Source organism: Sander vitreus, chromosome 17, assembly GCF_031162955.1.
Source record: "Sander vitreus isolate 19-12246 chromosome 17, sanVit1, whole genome shotgun sequence".
NCBI classification, from domain to species: domain Eukaryota; kingdom Metazoa; phylum Chordata; class Actinopteri; order Perciformes; family Percidae; genus Sander; species Sander vitreus.
This window is the reverse complement of record NC_135871.1, coordinates 29123491-29140746: the sequence shown is the minus strand read 5'-3', so window position 1 is coordinate 29140746 and position 17256 is coordinate 29123491. Positions and strand designations below refer to the sequence as shown.

Sequence of the window (17256 nt, the reverse complement as noted above, 5' to 3'; positions counted from 1 at the left end):
CTCCGGAAAAAAAGGGAAAAATGCCGAAATAGTAAGAGAGGAATAGCTGCTTTAAACATGAAATCGGCTGTTAGTCTTCCGTATCACGCTAAGAGACTCCACACAAGCTGCATCACTGTGAGCTGCTATAGCAATTGTAAATCAAGGGTTGATCAACTGTCTTTGCCTTCTGTTTGCTCGAGTCTACTGCAGTTTTCTGTAAAGAACAGCAAGTCAGTTCTATAGCCTGAGGGTCACTGGTAGCCACTCCGTGCACTCACACACCACGGTTCAGGTATTCAGGTTGAACCAGGTGCTGAATAACTGAACACGGTTCAGTTATCCAGGTTGAACCAGGTCCAGTGCCAAAGGAAGCCTGCGGCCTGGCTGCTCTCTGTACTGTGTGCTCTGAGAAGCTGCCCGGCAGGCAGCATGGCTCTTAACGTCCCGGGACTCGTAGCCGCCATTCTACCTGCTGGTGCTCGGAAGTGGCATCTGGGCTTCCACCAAATCCAAAAGGGATGGAAACAGGATGCGAGCAAACCATGGGGACATGGCCCTGCTGGGGAACAGAGACATCAGCTTGGTGGTGGGAATCTTCACCACAACCGGTGAGTTTGTTCTGTGCATCAGCAGCAGCAACCTGCAGGTTCATACAGCCTGTTATAAGAACTGCATTTTAAGTGCATAATCGCAGGATGGTTTTGATGAAGTTGCTCTTTTATTTCCTTAAGACGGAACGCTTTCTTGTGTATTGTGTCTTATGTTTGTACTTCTGTGAGGATGTGTGTATATAGTTATCTTGTATCCAGCATATCCTCCTCTGTATATGTAGACTTTTCAAATTTTTATGAGGTCAGCATATATTGTGCTGGTGGTATACTGTACATATTGAAAAGTTTGGTTTGGAGTTCAACAATGTGTCTGAATAAACCCATTAGGGATGGGTCATGTAAATGACCAAAGACGAGAATAAAACGATTCATTAGCAACAGCTCTTTAAGTCAGCCTGAACATTTCTCATGAATCTCTTTACAAACAAAAAAATGTTATCGATAAATTGCTTTAATTCCTAATTTTAATTAATTCATAATGTCATCGACATTCATGAAACTTCCGGCGGTGCCGGAACTATCTGGTAAATGAACCATCGTTGATCCAGACTATCGTGTCTACACTGTTTACCTCGTTTCTGTTTTTTAATATCAAAATAAACCGGAAATAGAATTAAAACAATGCATTACGATGAAAAACATAAAATCTTATTGTTTGTCACTTACACACACACACCCCACAAATTGTGTGTGTGTGTGTGTGTGTGTGTGTGTGTGTGTGTGTGTTTGTGTGTGCACCATGCAGCTACCTGGGTTGGCGGGACCTTCGTCACCGGCACAGCTGAGACGGTGTACGATCCAAAGTTGGGGCTGATTTGGGCTGTGATGCCATTGGCAGCAATGTTGGCCTTCACTCTTGTTGAAATTCTTTTTTTTTTTTAAGTTTTCAAGACACTACAGATGCTTTCAGGACTTTCACTTCAACCATAACACTAACTGCTTTCATAACTCACAACTCAACTGACACTTCCAACTCCTCCCAGTGACTCTTAAACTGAAATCCAACCTATCTGCCGTTCCCCTAAAATTCCGTCCCATACAACACAGTATTATATTCTCAATAGGGCTGGCTTAAAATAATCGATAAAATAGATCTTTGCTTGAGTGATCTGATATCCATTAATACAATCCAGAAATACATTTTTTAATATATGCCTTTTCACCATGGATGTATAAGTAAAAAGTACTTTTAAGCAAACTTTTTGGGGGTCATTTATTAATGTAAACATTAACCTTGCGCATTCTAAAACATATTTGAGGGTTATTTCTTGATTGTACAATTTACAGCAGAAGTTCTCTGAGAATCTCTTTTTTTTTACCAAGCAAAATTGGTATTGTAACTGAAATTTCGAAAATGTAATTGAGTAGGGACCTTGAGAATCCTAATAGAATAGCTTCGGGAAATCATTGGAGCTACCCAGCTCTATTTTTCTCAATTATGCTTCAAGAGAAATAAATTTTCAGCAACAGGGTTGCATGGGTTAAATTGAGTATGTTTGTTACTTGCCTTGTTTAAAAGCAGCTCCATGTAGTGCAGAGCTGGCAGGGGCAGAGGGCCTGCTAAACATGTTCATCTGTCTGATGGCGCAGTTGAATCAGAATTGCAATTCTCCTACTTTTGTTTTTAAGGTGGTCTTTTCTTTGCAGAGCCAATGAGAGACAGGAAGTATGTGACCATGATGGACCCTTTCCAGATCAAGTACGGAAACGTACTGAGTGCACTTCTGTCTGTGGCACCACTAATGTCAGACATCATTTGGGTGACATCAACACTGATTAGCTTGGGTAACAATTTATCTTAAGGAAAGAAGCCTAGAGCCGAATTCAGAGTCCTCCCCTTATTCAAAATAGAAATAAACAGACAACTAAAACATAATAATCCTGTTTACAAAAGTAAAACAAGCAATACCACAAACAAACAGGAAAACACAACATGTACATCTTTCAAAAAATAAAACAAGAAAGACAAAGAAAAATATAAGCCATAGAGTCAGACAATAAATACAATCAACAGAATTATCCCAACATAATATTTAAGATTAAATTAGAAACGTATTTAAATGTGACCTGAAGCCTGGCAAAGAAGTTAATGTTTTAGTGACATACTCAATGAATTCCACAGCAGTGGACCTCTATATCTTGAAGATTGGTATCATCTGCAAATAAAATGGGGAAAAGATTTTTACATGTCATAACCAAGACTTTTATGTACAGTATCTCAGAAATAATAGAGGACCAATTATGGAACCCTGGGGCACCCCAACACATATTTTAACTTGTTAACTATGCAACTATTAGTGAAAGCAAATTGTTCTCCAGTTTTTGTATCTGTTTAATTTTCAAGAAACAATATTTACTTGTCAGTATTACTTGTCCCCTTGTTAAATATACAATTTTTTTTTGTTTCCTCTGGCCATTTGTGTTTGTGTAATGAACCAATGCAATGAATTGTTGCTGATATTTAATGTTAACAAATCTGGATTTCTGCTGCTGTGGCCATCACCTACACACTGCTGGGAGGTCTCTACTCTGTGGCCTACACAGACTGCTGACATAGCCTGTAGGTGGATCGATATCTTCTTGCTACTGGTATGGTATTTAAAAAAAATTAGTACAACATTTCATGCTTTGAGACGTATCAAGAGAGATGCACGGGCACATAAAAGAGCAGATTTCAAGTGCAGCAGTGGACAAAAAGTGAAATGACGGTACATATGCTAACAAGAAAGGGGAGCAATCCAAAAAAAATAGGGTTATAAAAATTAAGTATATTTGGGAAATGAGGCATCTGGTGGATAGATGGAAAGTCTGGAGAGTTCCTCAGAAATGCATGAGCCCAGGGGAAGGAGGCAGGGACATAAAGGGCAGACTGAGTAAAAGAAAAACATCTGAGGCTGACGTCATGACTGAATTCACTGTAAAACCCATGATAATTGATGTGTTCTTGTTTAATGTGTGTTTGAGGAATGTTTTGTGTACAAGTAGTGAGTTGGATGTTCAAAGGATGACGTTTGAATTTCAATGCAGAAAAAGATCAGATCGGACCAGGTTTCACTTTTTGCCAGAAGATCATGCTTTTTATAAAAGTAGGCTACTTTTGGATTTTAAATAATTTTATTTCAAAGAAAGGACAAGGCACCACTGAGCAAAAAAGTGCTTTTTGATTGTCAATGGAGTATTTCTAAAGACTGGAAAGCTTGACTGTATTTATTAAAAGACGCAGCACACAAGTAACTGTGGAGTAACTGGAGGAAAAGCTTTTGTTTTTTAACTTTTTAACAGGCTCATCTGAGTTTGTTACCTCACTATAACTGGGGCAGGTCATGCAAATGTATTTTTAAGCAAACTTTTTGGGGGTCATTTATTAATGTAAACATTAACCTTGCGCATTCTAAAACATATTTGAGGGTTATTTCTTGATTGTACAATTTACAGCAGAAGTTCTCTGAGAATCTCTTTTTTTTTACCAAGCAAAATTGGTATTGTAACTGAAATTTCGAAAATGTAATTGAGTAGGGACCTTGAGAATCCTAATAGAATAGCTTCGGGAAATCATTGGAGCTACCCAGCTCTATTTTTCTCAATTATGCTTCAAGAGAAATAAATTTTCAGCAACAGGGTTGCATGGGTTAAATTGAGTATGTTTGTTACTTGCCTTGTTTAAAAGCAGCTCCATGTAGTGCAGAGCTGGCAGGGGCAGAGGGCCTGCTAAACATGTTCATCTGTCTGATGGCGCAGTTGAATCAGAATTGCAATTCTCCTACTTTTGTTTTTAAGGTGGTCTTTTCTTTGCAGAGCCAATGAGAGACAGGAAGTATGTGACCATGATGGACCCTTTTCCAGATCAAGTACGGAAACGTACTGAGTGCACTTCTGTCTGTGGCACCACTAATGTCAGACATCATTTGGGTGACATCAACACTGATTAGCTTGGGTAACAATTTATCTTAAGGAAAGAAGCCTAGAGCCGAATTCAGAGTCCTCCCCTTATTCAAAATAGAAATAAACAGACAACTAAAACATAATAATCCTGTTTACAAAAGTAAAACAAGCAATACCACAAACAAACAGGAAAACACAACATGTACATCTTTCAAAAAATAAAACAAGAAAGACAAAGAAAAATATAAGCCATAGAGTCAGACAATAAATACAATCAACAGAATTATCCCAACATAATATTTAAGATTAAATTAGAAACATATTTAAATGTGACCTGAAGCCTGGCAAAGAAGTTAATGTTTTAGTGACATACTCAATGAATTCCACAGCAGTGGACCTCTATATCTTGAAGATTGGTATCATCTGCAAATAAAATGGGGAAAAGATTTTTACATGTCATAACCAAGACTTTTATGTACAGTATCTCAGAAATAATAGAGGACCAATTATGGAACCCTGGGGCACCCCAACACATATTTTAACTTGTTAACTATGCAACTATTAGTGAAAGCAAATTGTTCTCCAGTTTTTGTATCTGTTTAATTTTCAAGAAACAATATTTACTTGTCAGTATTACTTGTCCCCTTGTTAAATATACAATTTTTTTTTGTTTCCTCTGGCCATTTGTGTTTGTGTAATGAACCAATGCAATGAATTGTTGCTGATATTTAATGTTAACAAATCTGGATTTCTGCTGCTGTGGCCATCACCTACACACTGCTGGGAGGTCTCTACTCTGTGGCCTACACAGACTGCTGACATAGCCTGTAGGTGGATCGATATCTTCTTGCTACTGGTATGGTATTTAAAAAAAATGTGTACAACATTTCATGCTTTGAGACGTATCAAGAGAGATGCACGGGCACATAAAAGAGCAGATTTCAAGTGCAGCAGTGGACAAAAAGTGAAATGACGGTACATATGCTAACAAGAAAGGGGAGCAATCAAAAAAAAATAGGGTTATAAAAATTAAGTATATTTGGGAAATGAGGCATCTGGTGGATAGATGGAAAGTCTGGAGAGTTCCTCAGAAATGCATGAGCCCAGGGGAAGGAGGCAGGGACATAAAGGGCAGACTGAGTAAAAGAAAAACATCTGAGGCTGACGTCATGACTGAATTCACTGTAAAACCCATGATAATTGATGTGTTCTTGTTTAATGTGTGTTTGAGGAATGTTTTGTGTACAAGTAGTGAGTTGGATGTTCAAAGGATGACGTTTGAATTTCAATGCAGAAAAAGATCAGATCGGACCAGGTTTCACTTTTTGCCAGAAGATCATGATTTTTATATAAGTAGGCTACTTTTGGATTTTAAATAATTTTATTTCAAAGAAAGGACAAGGCACCACTGAGCAAAAAAGTGCTTTTTGATTGTCAATGGAGTATTTCTAAAGACTGGAAAGCTTGACTGTATTTATTAAAAGACGCAGCACACAAGTAACTGTGGAGTAACTGGAGGAAAAGCTTTTGTTTTTTAACTTTTTAACAGGCTCATCTGAGTTTGTTACCTCACTGTAACTGGGGCAGGTCATGCAAATATATTTTTATATTTTCATGTTCTTTGTCTGTTGCAGAATACAATATCTGCCAGTTTCCTGCTTGGATATGTCAAAATGTCTACTATGAAAGCATTTTTGATATTCCCCCAAAGGCCTTTTTCTTCCTTTAAAAAAAACTAATAACAAAAACACAGTGGCATTGTTTTTAACTAAAAAAGGGGACGACTAAATGGTGACTAATTACTGACTTCTATTTTCAATTTTGTTACCCATCATGAATTTTTACGTGTATTTATTTCTCTTTCCCTCCTAGAGTGTAGAAGACCTTGGTTTCCAGGACTTCCACCAGAGAACATCATCAGCATCGTCCTCAGCCACAGCTAAGTTGCAATGTTATGCGGCAGCATTTCTCATCTTCTCTGCTCTTCAACAAAGGACTCCTACCTGGGAAGTGGGACATGTTTCATGTTAAAGTCCGACTAACGCGAATACCAACAGATGAATGAAAACCACAACCTCTGTGTGAGAATGGAGGAGTCTCCGATCCAATGTTGAAATCCAAATGTTAATACATTTAATACTGTATCAATAATAGAACACTAAACACTGTATTACCTTTCCTAACAAAGCTCATTAAGACTGAAAAAAACGTGATGAAGTAAGATTCTATGTTTCTCTGAAGCAATAGGAGGAACTAGAAGATGATCTTCACGTCTTGTGGAGAATAATGGGTTACACTTGAAGGTATCTACATAAGAGTGACATGACACTGTCATGAATGTGTCATAAACATAAGTCAAACGTTTATGACATAACACTTCTTTTAGCAAGTGTCATTTGGTTTTTGTCATGACAAATTAGGGTTAGAGTTAGGGTTCATGTGTCATGACAGTATCATGTCACTCTTATGTAGATACCTTCAAGTAAAGTGTTACTGAATAATGTTATAAACAAAAATATTTAACACAATTAAAAATGTGTTTGACAATGCTAGAGGAAATATTTTTTTTTGTCATTCTGAATTCACACCCTTCGTATTTACATATCTGTGTTAGGCCTGTTTGCAAAACTTGGGAGATACAGTTTTGTTTGTTTGTGTCTCAGTGTTCGGTTCCTACCAATCTGTTTCAATCAGGAGACACAAGTGAATGAAGTCAAGATGAATGTTGATTATAACAGATGATATTTTATTCTCCATGTACAAAACAAACCCTTTATACAAAATATCAGGAGGACGTTCTACAACCTAAAAAAAACCATAGTAAAATATAAGTAGTCCTCTCAGCTACCTGACTAGACCCAATCAAGCTTTTGTGGCAGGAGATTACAAACTTTTCAACTGTAGTGTATGTTTCTATCTACAGGAAGGATGTTGTATACTCATAAATATTTTTTATAAATTATTCAAGAAGCAACCAAATTCACATGATCCTCGTCACAGCACCTGTGTTTGTCCTCTTGTGTTCAGTTTTGGCTCTAAACTCTCAGTTTTAGCCTCTACCAGTCACTTTAAGCACAATAACATCAACTGAAGCAAAGTGGAAAATAGGAAATTGATCTAAAACTGATTTGATGATGATACTACCAGTGTGAGGTTTAAAAACAGTGAGGCACCGTGACTGTTTACTATTAAATCATTAGATTATTACTCATGCATTAATGTAAAAGACAGTGGTGTAGTTGCTTATGGTGGAGCTAATTTTGAATTGTTAACTAATTATTATTTTCAGTATTGATAAATCTGCTGATTATCCATTATTTCGATCATCCATTTCAAGAGTAACGAAAACGAGCAAGTGAGGCGGTGCTTGGTCTGTTTTTAAGCAGGAAAAACGTCTAAACGTCATACCCAAATTAAAAGTGGTACAGCTCCCATATACTTTGACACTCTGGGGTGTGCCTGATATCATTGGAAAGGTGATTGATGTGGGTGTGTTTGTGTATTTGAGACGTGTTGTATTTTGTAGTTTTTTGGCTTTTTTCTTTGCACTTTTCAAATGGAAATAAAAAAACGCACAGACATATCTGTAGAAAGAAAATCATATACAATCCATTTTTGAGTCTTTTGGCTTCTGGACTTTTTCTGTAGTAAGCTGAGACATGTGGATAATGCCCTGTGTTGTCTGTCACCTGTCAGATGTGTTTAGAGCAGTGTATTCTAATCATTTTACAGATGTTTGACTTGGACGGAAATAAAAAACCTCCATTTTAGCCTCTGTAACTCTGTTAGTAAGGCCTAGAATCACCCTGACACTTGTAACAAAACCTTGAGAGTGTTTCCTTTCCAATGATATCAGGCACACCCCAGAGTGTCAAAGTATATGGGAGCTGTACCACTTTTAATTTGGGTATGACGTTTAGACCAAAAAACATGGTATTTCAAGCGTTTCTTCAGCCACTTCTTTCTACAACAGTTGAGAACCCTTTTGTAATTATGTAAACACATAATGTAATCTTAAAACTGCTGCCCTGATTAAAAAAACAATGCAACTGATCTCAGCTGGTATTCTGTCTGGAATGGAGTGGAATGGACATTTCTAAGTGAACCCAAACTTTTGACCGGTAGTGTAAGTCTATGGCAAGACTTTGGCCACATCATTTGACAAGCACGGAAGTTGTAATTCCACTGTTTGGCCACTATGTCAAATTAGCTTCAAAGGGGGGGCATGCTACCCTCATTCGTAATACCACTTTGAATGGACATGAATTCTTGCTTTGTTCCCCAACAATTAAATGTAAATATGAGTCGTAATTGCTGCTCGTACAAATGACCTATGGGGTCGTTTTTCAGATAGGTGGAGGAGTGGAGGACACTCCTTATCAGGGGCGGAACTGGGGAGAAAGGGGGACAGGAATAGTTGTGGATGCAGGGAGGGGTTAATAGAGAATGCCTTTGTACAGAGTCTAGATTTTTGTTCTACGCCCCAACTCCTTATGAATGCGAAACTCTAGAATTAACAGGTATTGTCTCTGAAGACACTAATAATTTCACTGTAACTGAGTGTGGCTGTTAAAACTGATCTTTGTGAATTGGACTGTTTTTGCAATGATGCTCTTTTGCATTGAAAATTTGGCACAGGAGCACCAAGATGCTATTTACTTGGCAGCACAGTTAAGGCTGCATATTCTATGGAATGTAATTTTACTCAACATTAAATCAAAAACTTATTATGCCTATGAAATACATCCTGAAATAAAAAAGGGGCACTAAATATATAAATAAATGTTAATATAAATACTTTTCATAACCTGATTTCTTACACAGGTTTCACTCTGAAGAATGGAAGATGTCAACAACATTTCACAGGACATGAGCTATGGTTACTACAGCAAGCAATATGAAACATCAGAATTGATCACACAAGCATAATCATCTGTATTGGACTTCCTTTGACCCTCGTGGCCATCTATGCTCTTTATTCTCTGGTACGTACATTATGACTGAGATCTATTTGTGTAAAGTGTTTGTCTGTAAAGGATCTTGATCTGGGTTGGGGGCCACATGTCAGAGGGCTGGGATTTACTCTTGAAATGACCTATACGTTTACAGGAATAATTTCCTCCATAGTTAAAATGTACATGAAGATGATTGGACCCTGCAGTCATATTTAGGAGGAGATGTTCAGAACATGTTTACACCTGCTTTCTTTACTTTAACCACTGTTTTCCTGCAGGTGCGAAAGGATAATGTTGCTCCGATCTACGTCATCAACCTACTCATTTCTGACCTCATTCAGCTCTGCTGCATGATCGATTGGGTGGCAAAACCTAAGGACCAGAAAATAGATAAAATAGGCATTATTTTTTATGGCTCTAGTCTGATGGCCAGTGTTTGCTTCATGGTGTGCATCGCCCTGGAAAGGTATCTGTCTATCCAGAATGTGTGTAGCTACTTCTGTGTCTGACCATTGTATTGTAAGATCTCAGTGATGGTCTGTGTCCTGGTCTGGATCATTTCTCTTGCCATTTGCTTCACTTTTGTATTTTGGTATATTCCAGAATGTTCAGTAATCATCTTAGCCAGCTTTTTCTTCCTTCCCCTCCCACTAATCATATTCTTCCTGGTTAGGACCCTCAAAGCCCTGTCTGCTTCCACCTCAGTTCCAGCTGACGTAAAACGACGAATTGTGGCAATATTGGTCCTGGTGCTGCTTATTTACACGCTGCTGTTCCTGCCCACAATAATCATGCTTCTGAAAAAACATGATGACCGGGCCCTCCAAAGCCTGTCTCATGTGTTTCTTAGGTTGAGTCCTCTTGCAGACTTAGTTCTGTATGTTTTCATGAGGAAAGGGGCCATAGACAAGCTTTTGGCCTCTGTGTGTTGTTGCAGAATGGACAGCAATGATGACAGCAGTTCAACAGTATGAACGATGACAACATGAATGCAGCATCGTTCAGAGTCTCAGATGTCAGATTTTTTTCACGAGCGCATGATTTGTTAAATCCCAGGTTGTTTTATTTACTGATGTTTAACATCTCATTTAAAGCTTTAGTGTGATGAGATTATTCCAGATCACTTATTTGATGGTGGTGGTGATGGCGCAGTGGATATAACACATGCCTTTGGTGTGGGAAATCTGGGTTCAAGTCCCACTGCGATACATCAACCAATGTGTCCCTGAGCAAGACACTTAACAGTCCCTCCAGAAAAACAGGATTATGCGATTGCATAATCAGCCAAAGTCTGCATATTTATGCATGGGGCCGCATCTTTTCAAATACGCCGCACTTTTGCCGCATAAATTGCAGATTTCCGCTCAAAATATGCGGGGCTTGCATGATTTCATAATCCCCGCATTTTCGTTGGAAAATTTTTTTGCGTTTACGTCACACAAGAGCAGCCATTTTGCCCTGTTGCCATGGGAACGTTATGAAGTGACGTAATTACGTGATGTGAACATCATCGAAAAGCTGCAAACCCCCCGATGAAGCCACGATGAAACCGCAGTTTTTGCAAGTTCCCGCAATTTCATCGCATAAAATTGCATAAATATCCCACGTATTCCATCGCATTTTTTAAGAAAATGTGCCGCATAATCAAGGATTTTTGCCCGCAACAATCACAAAAAAAATAATTTTTCTGGAAGGACTGACTTAACCCCTAGTTGCTCCAGAGGCGTGCAACCTCTGATATATAGCAATTGTAAGTCGCTTTGATAAAAGCGTCAGCTAAATGACATGTAATGTAATAATGTAATAATTTGATCTTTGACCTCTTATCAATCAGAGCCCAGACCTAAAATATATACATATATTTTTATTTAAATAATGAAAAAGTAACACTTATATTCACATTTCTTCAAATGGTTTATGCTGCTTATGGTGTTGTCCATGTATGATTTTCATATCTGAATATTGTTCTTCTGGCTTAATCTCCTACTATAAACACTACAACCCACTGGTTTCTCTACTGTGTGGACTCTCTTGTGTCTCAGTGCATAGCTCCTATAGCTAAATCTTTTCTCACAATCACGGCAACCCACTGCTTTCTCTTGTGTATAGACTCTCATGTATACCTGCAGTTTGCTCCTTTGGCTACTTTTTTCCTCACAAACACTAATTGAAATAGTTCATGTTGCTGTATTGTGTTAACAGTAAACATTAAATATTTTATGGGAGTTTTCTTTTGCGGGGTGCAAATGTTCCACTGTTTTACAGAGCCACCATGATCGCTGCATCCGGAGCATAATGCCGCCCAAGACCATTGTGAGTGGATTAAAGAAATGCAAACAACCCAGTGTTTTTTTTATCTACTATCCCAGAATGTATGTGGTGTAGCCAGGCTTTACCCCACTGCGCTGAGGCAATGCAAGAATACTCATGTATTAATGTAAAAGTAGGAGCAACGAAACGAGCATTGTCTCAGGCCGCTGGGAATATAAATGGCAGGGGGCCTATTCAAATCGCCAGAGCAAATGAAACATGGGCAGTAGCTCAGTCGTTCACTGTGTGTAAAATCTCTATAAATTTCCCCTTGGGATTACTAAAGTATGTTCTTCATCTGGCTCCCAGGACCTTTCCTAATTCTGATGAATTCTGATGAATTAGGCAAGACTTCAAAAGCTTTCTTGGTATGGTGTAGTTACTCTTGGGTTCACTTTGTACAAGGGTACGTTAAAAGACAGTAGATTGAACAGAAACCTTTCCAGTTACGAAAATCATGTCAAGAGGAGCCTGTCTTGTACTGGACTGATATTGAAGATTGGAAGATTTTAAGGTACAGTGTTATTGGAAGTGTGTCAGAATTTCATGATGTTTATGTATGTCTTTCTGATGTAGCCTACTAGCCTACACGTTGTAAATGCTAATGTAATGCTATCTATTTTTGTTTCTTCTTTAACTGTTGCACGTTGTATTCAGGGCATTTTTAAGAAAAGAAGCTTTGCATTTTGAGTACAAATGTTAGATAAGGACATGATTAAACCAAATATAAACCAAGCTATATCATTAAAGCAGGAAATGTACGTGGTATTTTAAAAGCACAATTTGAAATCTGCCCATGAGAAACTGTAGATTAACAGGCAGTACTGTGTGACTTTAAGTCACTGTGTGGATACGGCGAAAGCAACAGACTTTGGCAAAGAGACCTTTTGATTTGTTGTCTGGCTTGTGTGTCTCCCCTGTTCATTCCTATGAGAGTTGCTCACTGACTTATGAAGCTAAAAAAGTTCAACATCTCGTATAAAATTACCTAGATGATCAGTGCTTTTTCATGGTGGGGGGAGACAATGAAAAAGAATTCTCTTTCGCAGTGTACACTACCGGTCAAAAGTTTGGGGTCACTTAGAAATGTCCATTCCACTCCATTCCAGACAGAATACCAGCTGAGATCAGTTGCATTGTTTTTTTAATCAGGGCAGCAGTTTTCAGATTACATCATGTGCTTACATAATTGCAAAAGGGTTCTCGACTGTTGTAGACAGAAGTGGCTGAAGAAACGCTTGAAATTCCATGTTTTTTGGTCTAAACGTCATACCCAAATTAAAAGTGGTACAGCTCCCATATACTTTGACACTCTGGGGTGTGCCTGATATCATTGGAAAGGTGATTGATGTGGGTGTGTTTGTGTATTTGAGACGTGTTGTATTTTGTAGTTTTTTGGCTTTTTTCTTTGCACTTTTCAAATGGAAATAAAAAAACGCACAGACATATCTGTAGAAAGAAAATCATATACAATCCATTTTTGAGTCTTTTGGCTTCTGGACTTTTTCTGTAGTAAGCTGAGACATGTGGATAATGCCCTGTGTTGTCTGTCACCTGTCAGATGTGTTTAGAGCAGTGTATTCTAATCATTTTACAGATGTATGACTTGGACGGAAATAAAAAAACCTCCATTTTAGCCTCTGTAACTCTGTCAGTAAGGCCTAGAATCACCCTGACACTTGTAACAAAAACTTGAGAGTGTTTCCTTTCCAATGATATCAGGCACACCCCAGAGTGTCAAAGTATATGGGAGCTGTACCACTTTTAATTTGGGTATGACGTTTAGACCAAAAAACATGGAATTTCAAGCATTTCTTCAGCCACTTCTTTCTACAACAGTTGAGAACCCTTTTGCAATTATGTAAACACATAATGTAATCTTAAAACTGCTGCCCTGATTAAAAAAACAATGCAACTGATCTCAGCTGGTATTCTGTCTGGAATGGAGTGGAATGGACATTTCTAAATGAACCCAAACTTTTGACCGGTAGTGTAAGTCTATGGCAAGACTTTGGCCACATCATTTGACAAGCACGGAAGTTGTAATTCCACTGTTTGGCCACTATGTCAAATTAGCTTCAAAGGGGGGGCCTGCTACCCTCATTCGTAATACCACGTTGAATGGACATGAATTCTTGCTTTGCTCCCCAACAATAAAATGTAAATATGAGTCGTAATTGCTGCTCGTACAAACGACCTATGGGGTCGTTTTTCAGATAGGTGGAGGGGAGTGGAGGACACTCCTTATCAGGGGCGGAACTGGGGAGAAAGGGGGACTAAGTGTACTGGGCCTTCATCAAAGATATGAGAATGAATAGTTGTGGATGCAGGGAGGGGTTAATAGAGAATGCCTTTGTACAGAGTCTAGATTTTTGTTCTACGCCCCAACTCCTTATGAATGCGAAACTCTAGAATTAACAGGTATTGTCTCTGAAGACACTAATAATTTCACTGTAACTGAGTGTGGCTGTTAAAACTGATCTTTGTGAATTGGACTGTTTTTGCAATGATGCTCTTTTGCATTGAAATTTTGGGCACAGGAGCACCAAGATGCTATTTACTTGGCAGCACAGTTAGGGCTGCATATTCTATGGAATGTAATTTTACTCAACATTAAATCAAAAAATTATTATGCCTATGAAATACATCCTGAAATAATAAAGGGGCACTAAATATATAAATAAATGTTAATATAAATACTTTTCGTAACCTGATTTCTTACACAGGTTTCACTCTGAAGAATGGAAGATGTCAACAACATTTCACAGGACATGAGCTATGGTTACTACAGCAAGCATTTTGAAACATCAGCATTGATCACACAAGTGGTGACATGCATAATCATCTGTATTGGACTTCTTTTGATCCTCGTGGCCATCTATGCTCTTTATTCTCTGGTACGTACATTATGACTGAGATCTATTTGTGTAAAGTGTTTGTCTGTAAAGGATCTTGATCTGGGTTGGGGGCCACATGTCAGGGGGCTGGGATTTAGTCTTGAAATGACCTATACATTTACAGGAATAATTTTCTCCATAATTAAAATGTACATGAAGCTGATTGGACCCTACAGACATATTTGGGAGGAAATGTTCAGAACATGTTTACACCTGCTTTTTTTACTTTAACCAATGTTTTCCTGCAGGTGCGAAAGGATCATGTTGCTCCGATCTACGTCATCAACCTTCTCATTTCTGACCTCATTCAGCTCTGCTGCATGATCGGTTGGGTGGCAAAACCTAAGGACCAGAAAATAGATAAAATAGTCATTCTTATTTATGGCTCTAGTCTGATGGCCAGTGTTTGCTTCATGGTGTGCATCGCCCTGGAAAGGTATCGGTCTATCCAGAATGTGTGTAGCTACTTCTGTGTCTGACCATTGTATTACTAGATCATTCTGAAGCTGTGTCTTACATCTTGTGTTACAGGTATTTGGTCATCGCCTGCCCACTGTGGTACCGCTTCAGACGAACCATCAAGATCTCCGTGATGGTCTGTGTCCTGGTCTGGATCATTTCCCTCGTCTTTCTCGTCACTCAGGTTTTCTGTGGTTTTTCAGAGGTCACAGGCACCATCTTAGCCATATTTTTCCTGCTTCCCCTCCCACTGCTCATATTCTTTCTGGTTGGGACCCTCAAAGCCCTGTCTGCTTCCATCTCAGTTCACACTGACGAAAAACGGCGAATTGTGGGAATGTTGGTCCTGGTGCTGCTTATTTACATGCTGCTGTTCCTGCCCAGAATCATTTTCTCTCTGACAAATGCAGCCAGACCTGAAATGTTCTTTATTATTGTTGAGAGCCTGTCTTTTTTGTTGTTTAAGTTGAGTCCTCTTGCAGACTTAGTTCTGTATGTTTTCATGAGGAAAGGGGCCATAGACAAGCTTTTGGCCTCTGTGTGTGTGTGATGACTCACTAAGATAAATACATACAAATGAATAATGAATTGAATGAATGAATTTAATGAATTGCAAAGAAACCTCCGCACACTGTCTAACTTGCAAAGATACTGTAGATTTAATAGCTGGCAACGTTTTGGTACTAAACCTTTATCAGGCAAATAGTATTACTTATTGAGCCAAAAGCCATCTTTTGTAGGAGGTGACTGTGGGTTTCACCAGTCACCTTCTCTTTGCAACTCATGACCTACTCGTCCCTCTCCGACGCACCTGTCTAATTATATACAGTCAGGTCCATAAATATTGGGACGTCGACACAATTCTAATCTTTTTGGCTCTATACACCACCACAATGGAGTTGAAATGAAACAAACAAGATGTGCTTTAACTGCAGACTTTCAGCTTTAATTTGAGGGTATTTACATCCAAATCAGGTGAACGGTGTAGGAATTACAACAGTTTGTATATGTGCCTCCCACTTTTAAAGGGACCAAAAGTAATGGGACAGATTAACAATCATAAATCAAACTTTCACTTTTTAATACTTGGTTGCAAATCCTTTGCAATCAATTACAGCCTGAAGTCTGGAACGCATAGACATCACCAGACGCTGGGTTTCATCCCTGGTGACGCTCTGCCAGGCCTCTACTGCAGCTGTCTTCAGTTCCTGCTTGTTCTTGGGGCATTTTCCCTTCAGTTTTGTCTTCAGCAAGTGAAATGCATGCTCAATCAGATTCAGGTCAGGTGATTGACTTGGCCATTGCATAACATTCCCCTTTATTCCCTTAAAAGACTCTTTGGTTGCTTTCGCAGTATGCTTCGGGTCATTGTCCATCTGCACTGTGAAGCGCCGTCCAATGAGTTCTGAAGCATTTGGCTGAATATGAGCAGATAATATTGCCAAATGCAAATAGCACACTTGAAATGAACTCTGGACCTTTTATCTGCTCCTTGTAAATGGGATAATGAGGGAATAACACACACCTTGTATTGGTTTGCATTTAGAGTTTATCAGATCCACTTCTTTGTCTTATGGATGTGATGTATTTTTTATTTTTATTTTGCCAAACAGCACCTCGTTTTGCAGCTAAAGTCTTAGAGGTCAGATTTTTTTTTTAAAACACAACTGTGATGAGATTATGGCCGTGATGAGATTATGGCCGATAAATATGAACAATCACTGTTTGTGCTGTATGTATATCAAAAATAGTGTATCACTGAACATGATGAGAAATAAAAACTTTTCCATATCACATATTTAATCTCAAACTGTTTTTTAAATTTTACCTTTATTTATTCACTGAGTGGTAGCCTCTCTTTTACAGGAACACCACCACTGCCTTTATCAGACTGCATAGTATCCTGGATTCATGAAATAAATGGCCTTTAAAAATAACAATATGCCTGCCTCTATGGGAATTTAACATAGGGGTGTACTTACTTATGCCCCCTGTATTTTGAGGAAGAACATTTATTTATTTACGATACATTATTCATTCACAAAGAAAATTGGTGTTTTCCACACCTAATTACTGCCCGGTTGCTGACCCCCAGCTCAGCTGCCCGTTGCTGACCCCCAGCTCAGCTGCCCGTTGCTGACCCCTAGCTCAGCTGCCCGT

The 17256-nt window shown here is 38.7% G+C and overlaps 1 protein-coding gene and 1 pseudogene across 1 annotated transcript; both read left to right on the top strand.

The window, feature by feature from the left end:
* The first annotated feature begins 532 nt into the window (after positions 1 to 532).
* LOC144532850 (uncharacterized) lies at positions 533 to 14478 on the top strand (annotated as a pseudogene).
* Positions 12193 to 16804, top strand: LOC144532476 (G-protein coupled receptor 4-like). The gene is made up of 4 exons (XM_078273257.1): positions 12193 to 12254; positions 14467 to 14637; positions 14886 to 15073; positions 15169 to 16804. The coding sequence occupies exons 2-4, from the start codon at positions 14482 to 14484 to the stop codon at positions 15644 to 15646; spliced, it is 822 nt and encodes a 273-aa protein (XP_078129383.1). The 5' UTR covers positions 12193 to 12254; positions 14467 to 14481; the 3' UTR covers positions 15647 to 16804.
* Positions 16805 to 17256: the final 452 nt, after the last annotated feature.

Bases quoted from the DNA above. Each gene is read 5' to 3' on its own strand.
- LOC144532476 (XM_078273257.1), top strand. From the start codon at position 14,482: ATGGAAGATGTCAACAACATTTCACAGGACATGAGCTATGGTTACTAC. The intron at 14,638-14,885 runs GTACGTACATTA...GTTTTCCTGCAG, and splicing joins TCTATGCTCTTTATTCTCTG to GTGCGAAAGGATCATGTTGC. The intron at 15,074-15,168 runs GTATCGGTCTAT...CTTGTGTTACAG, and splicing joins GTGTGCATCGCCCTGGAAAG to GTATTTGGTCATCGCCTGCC.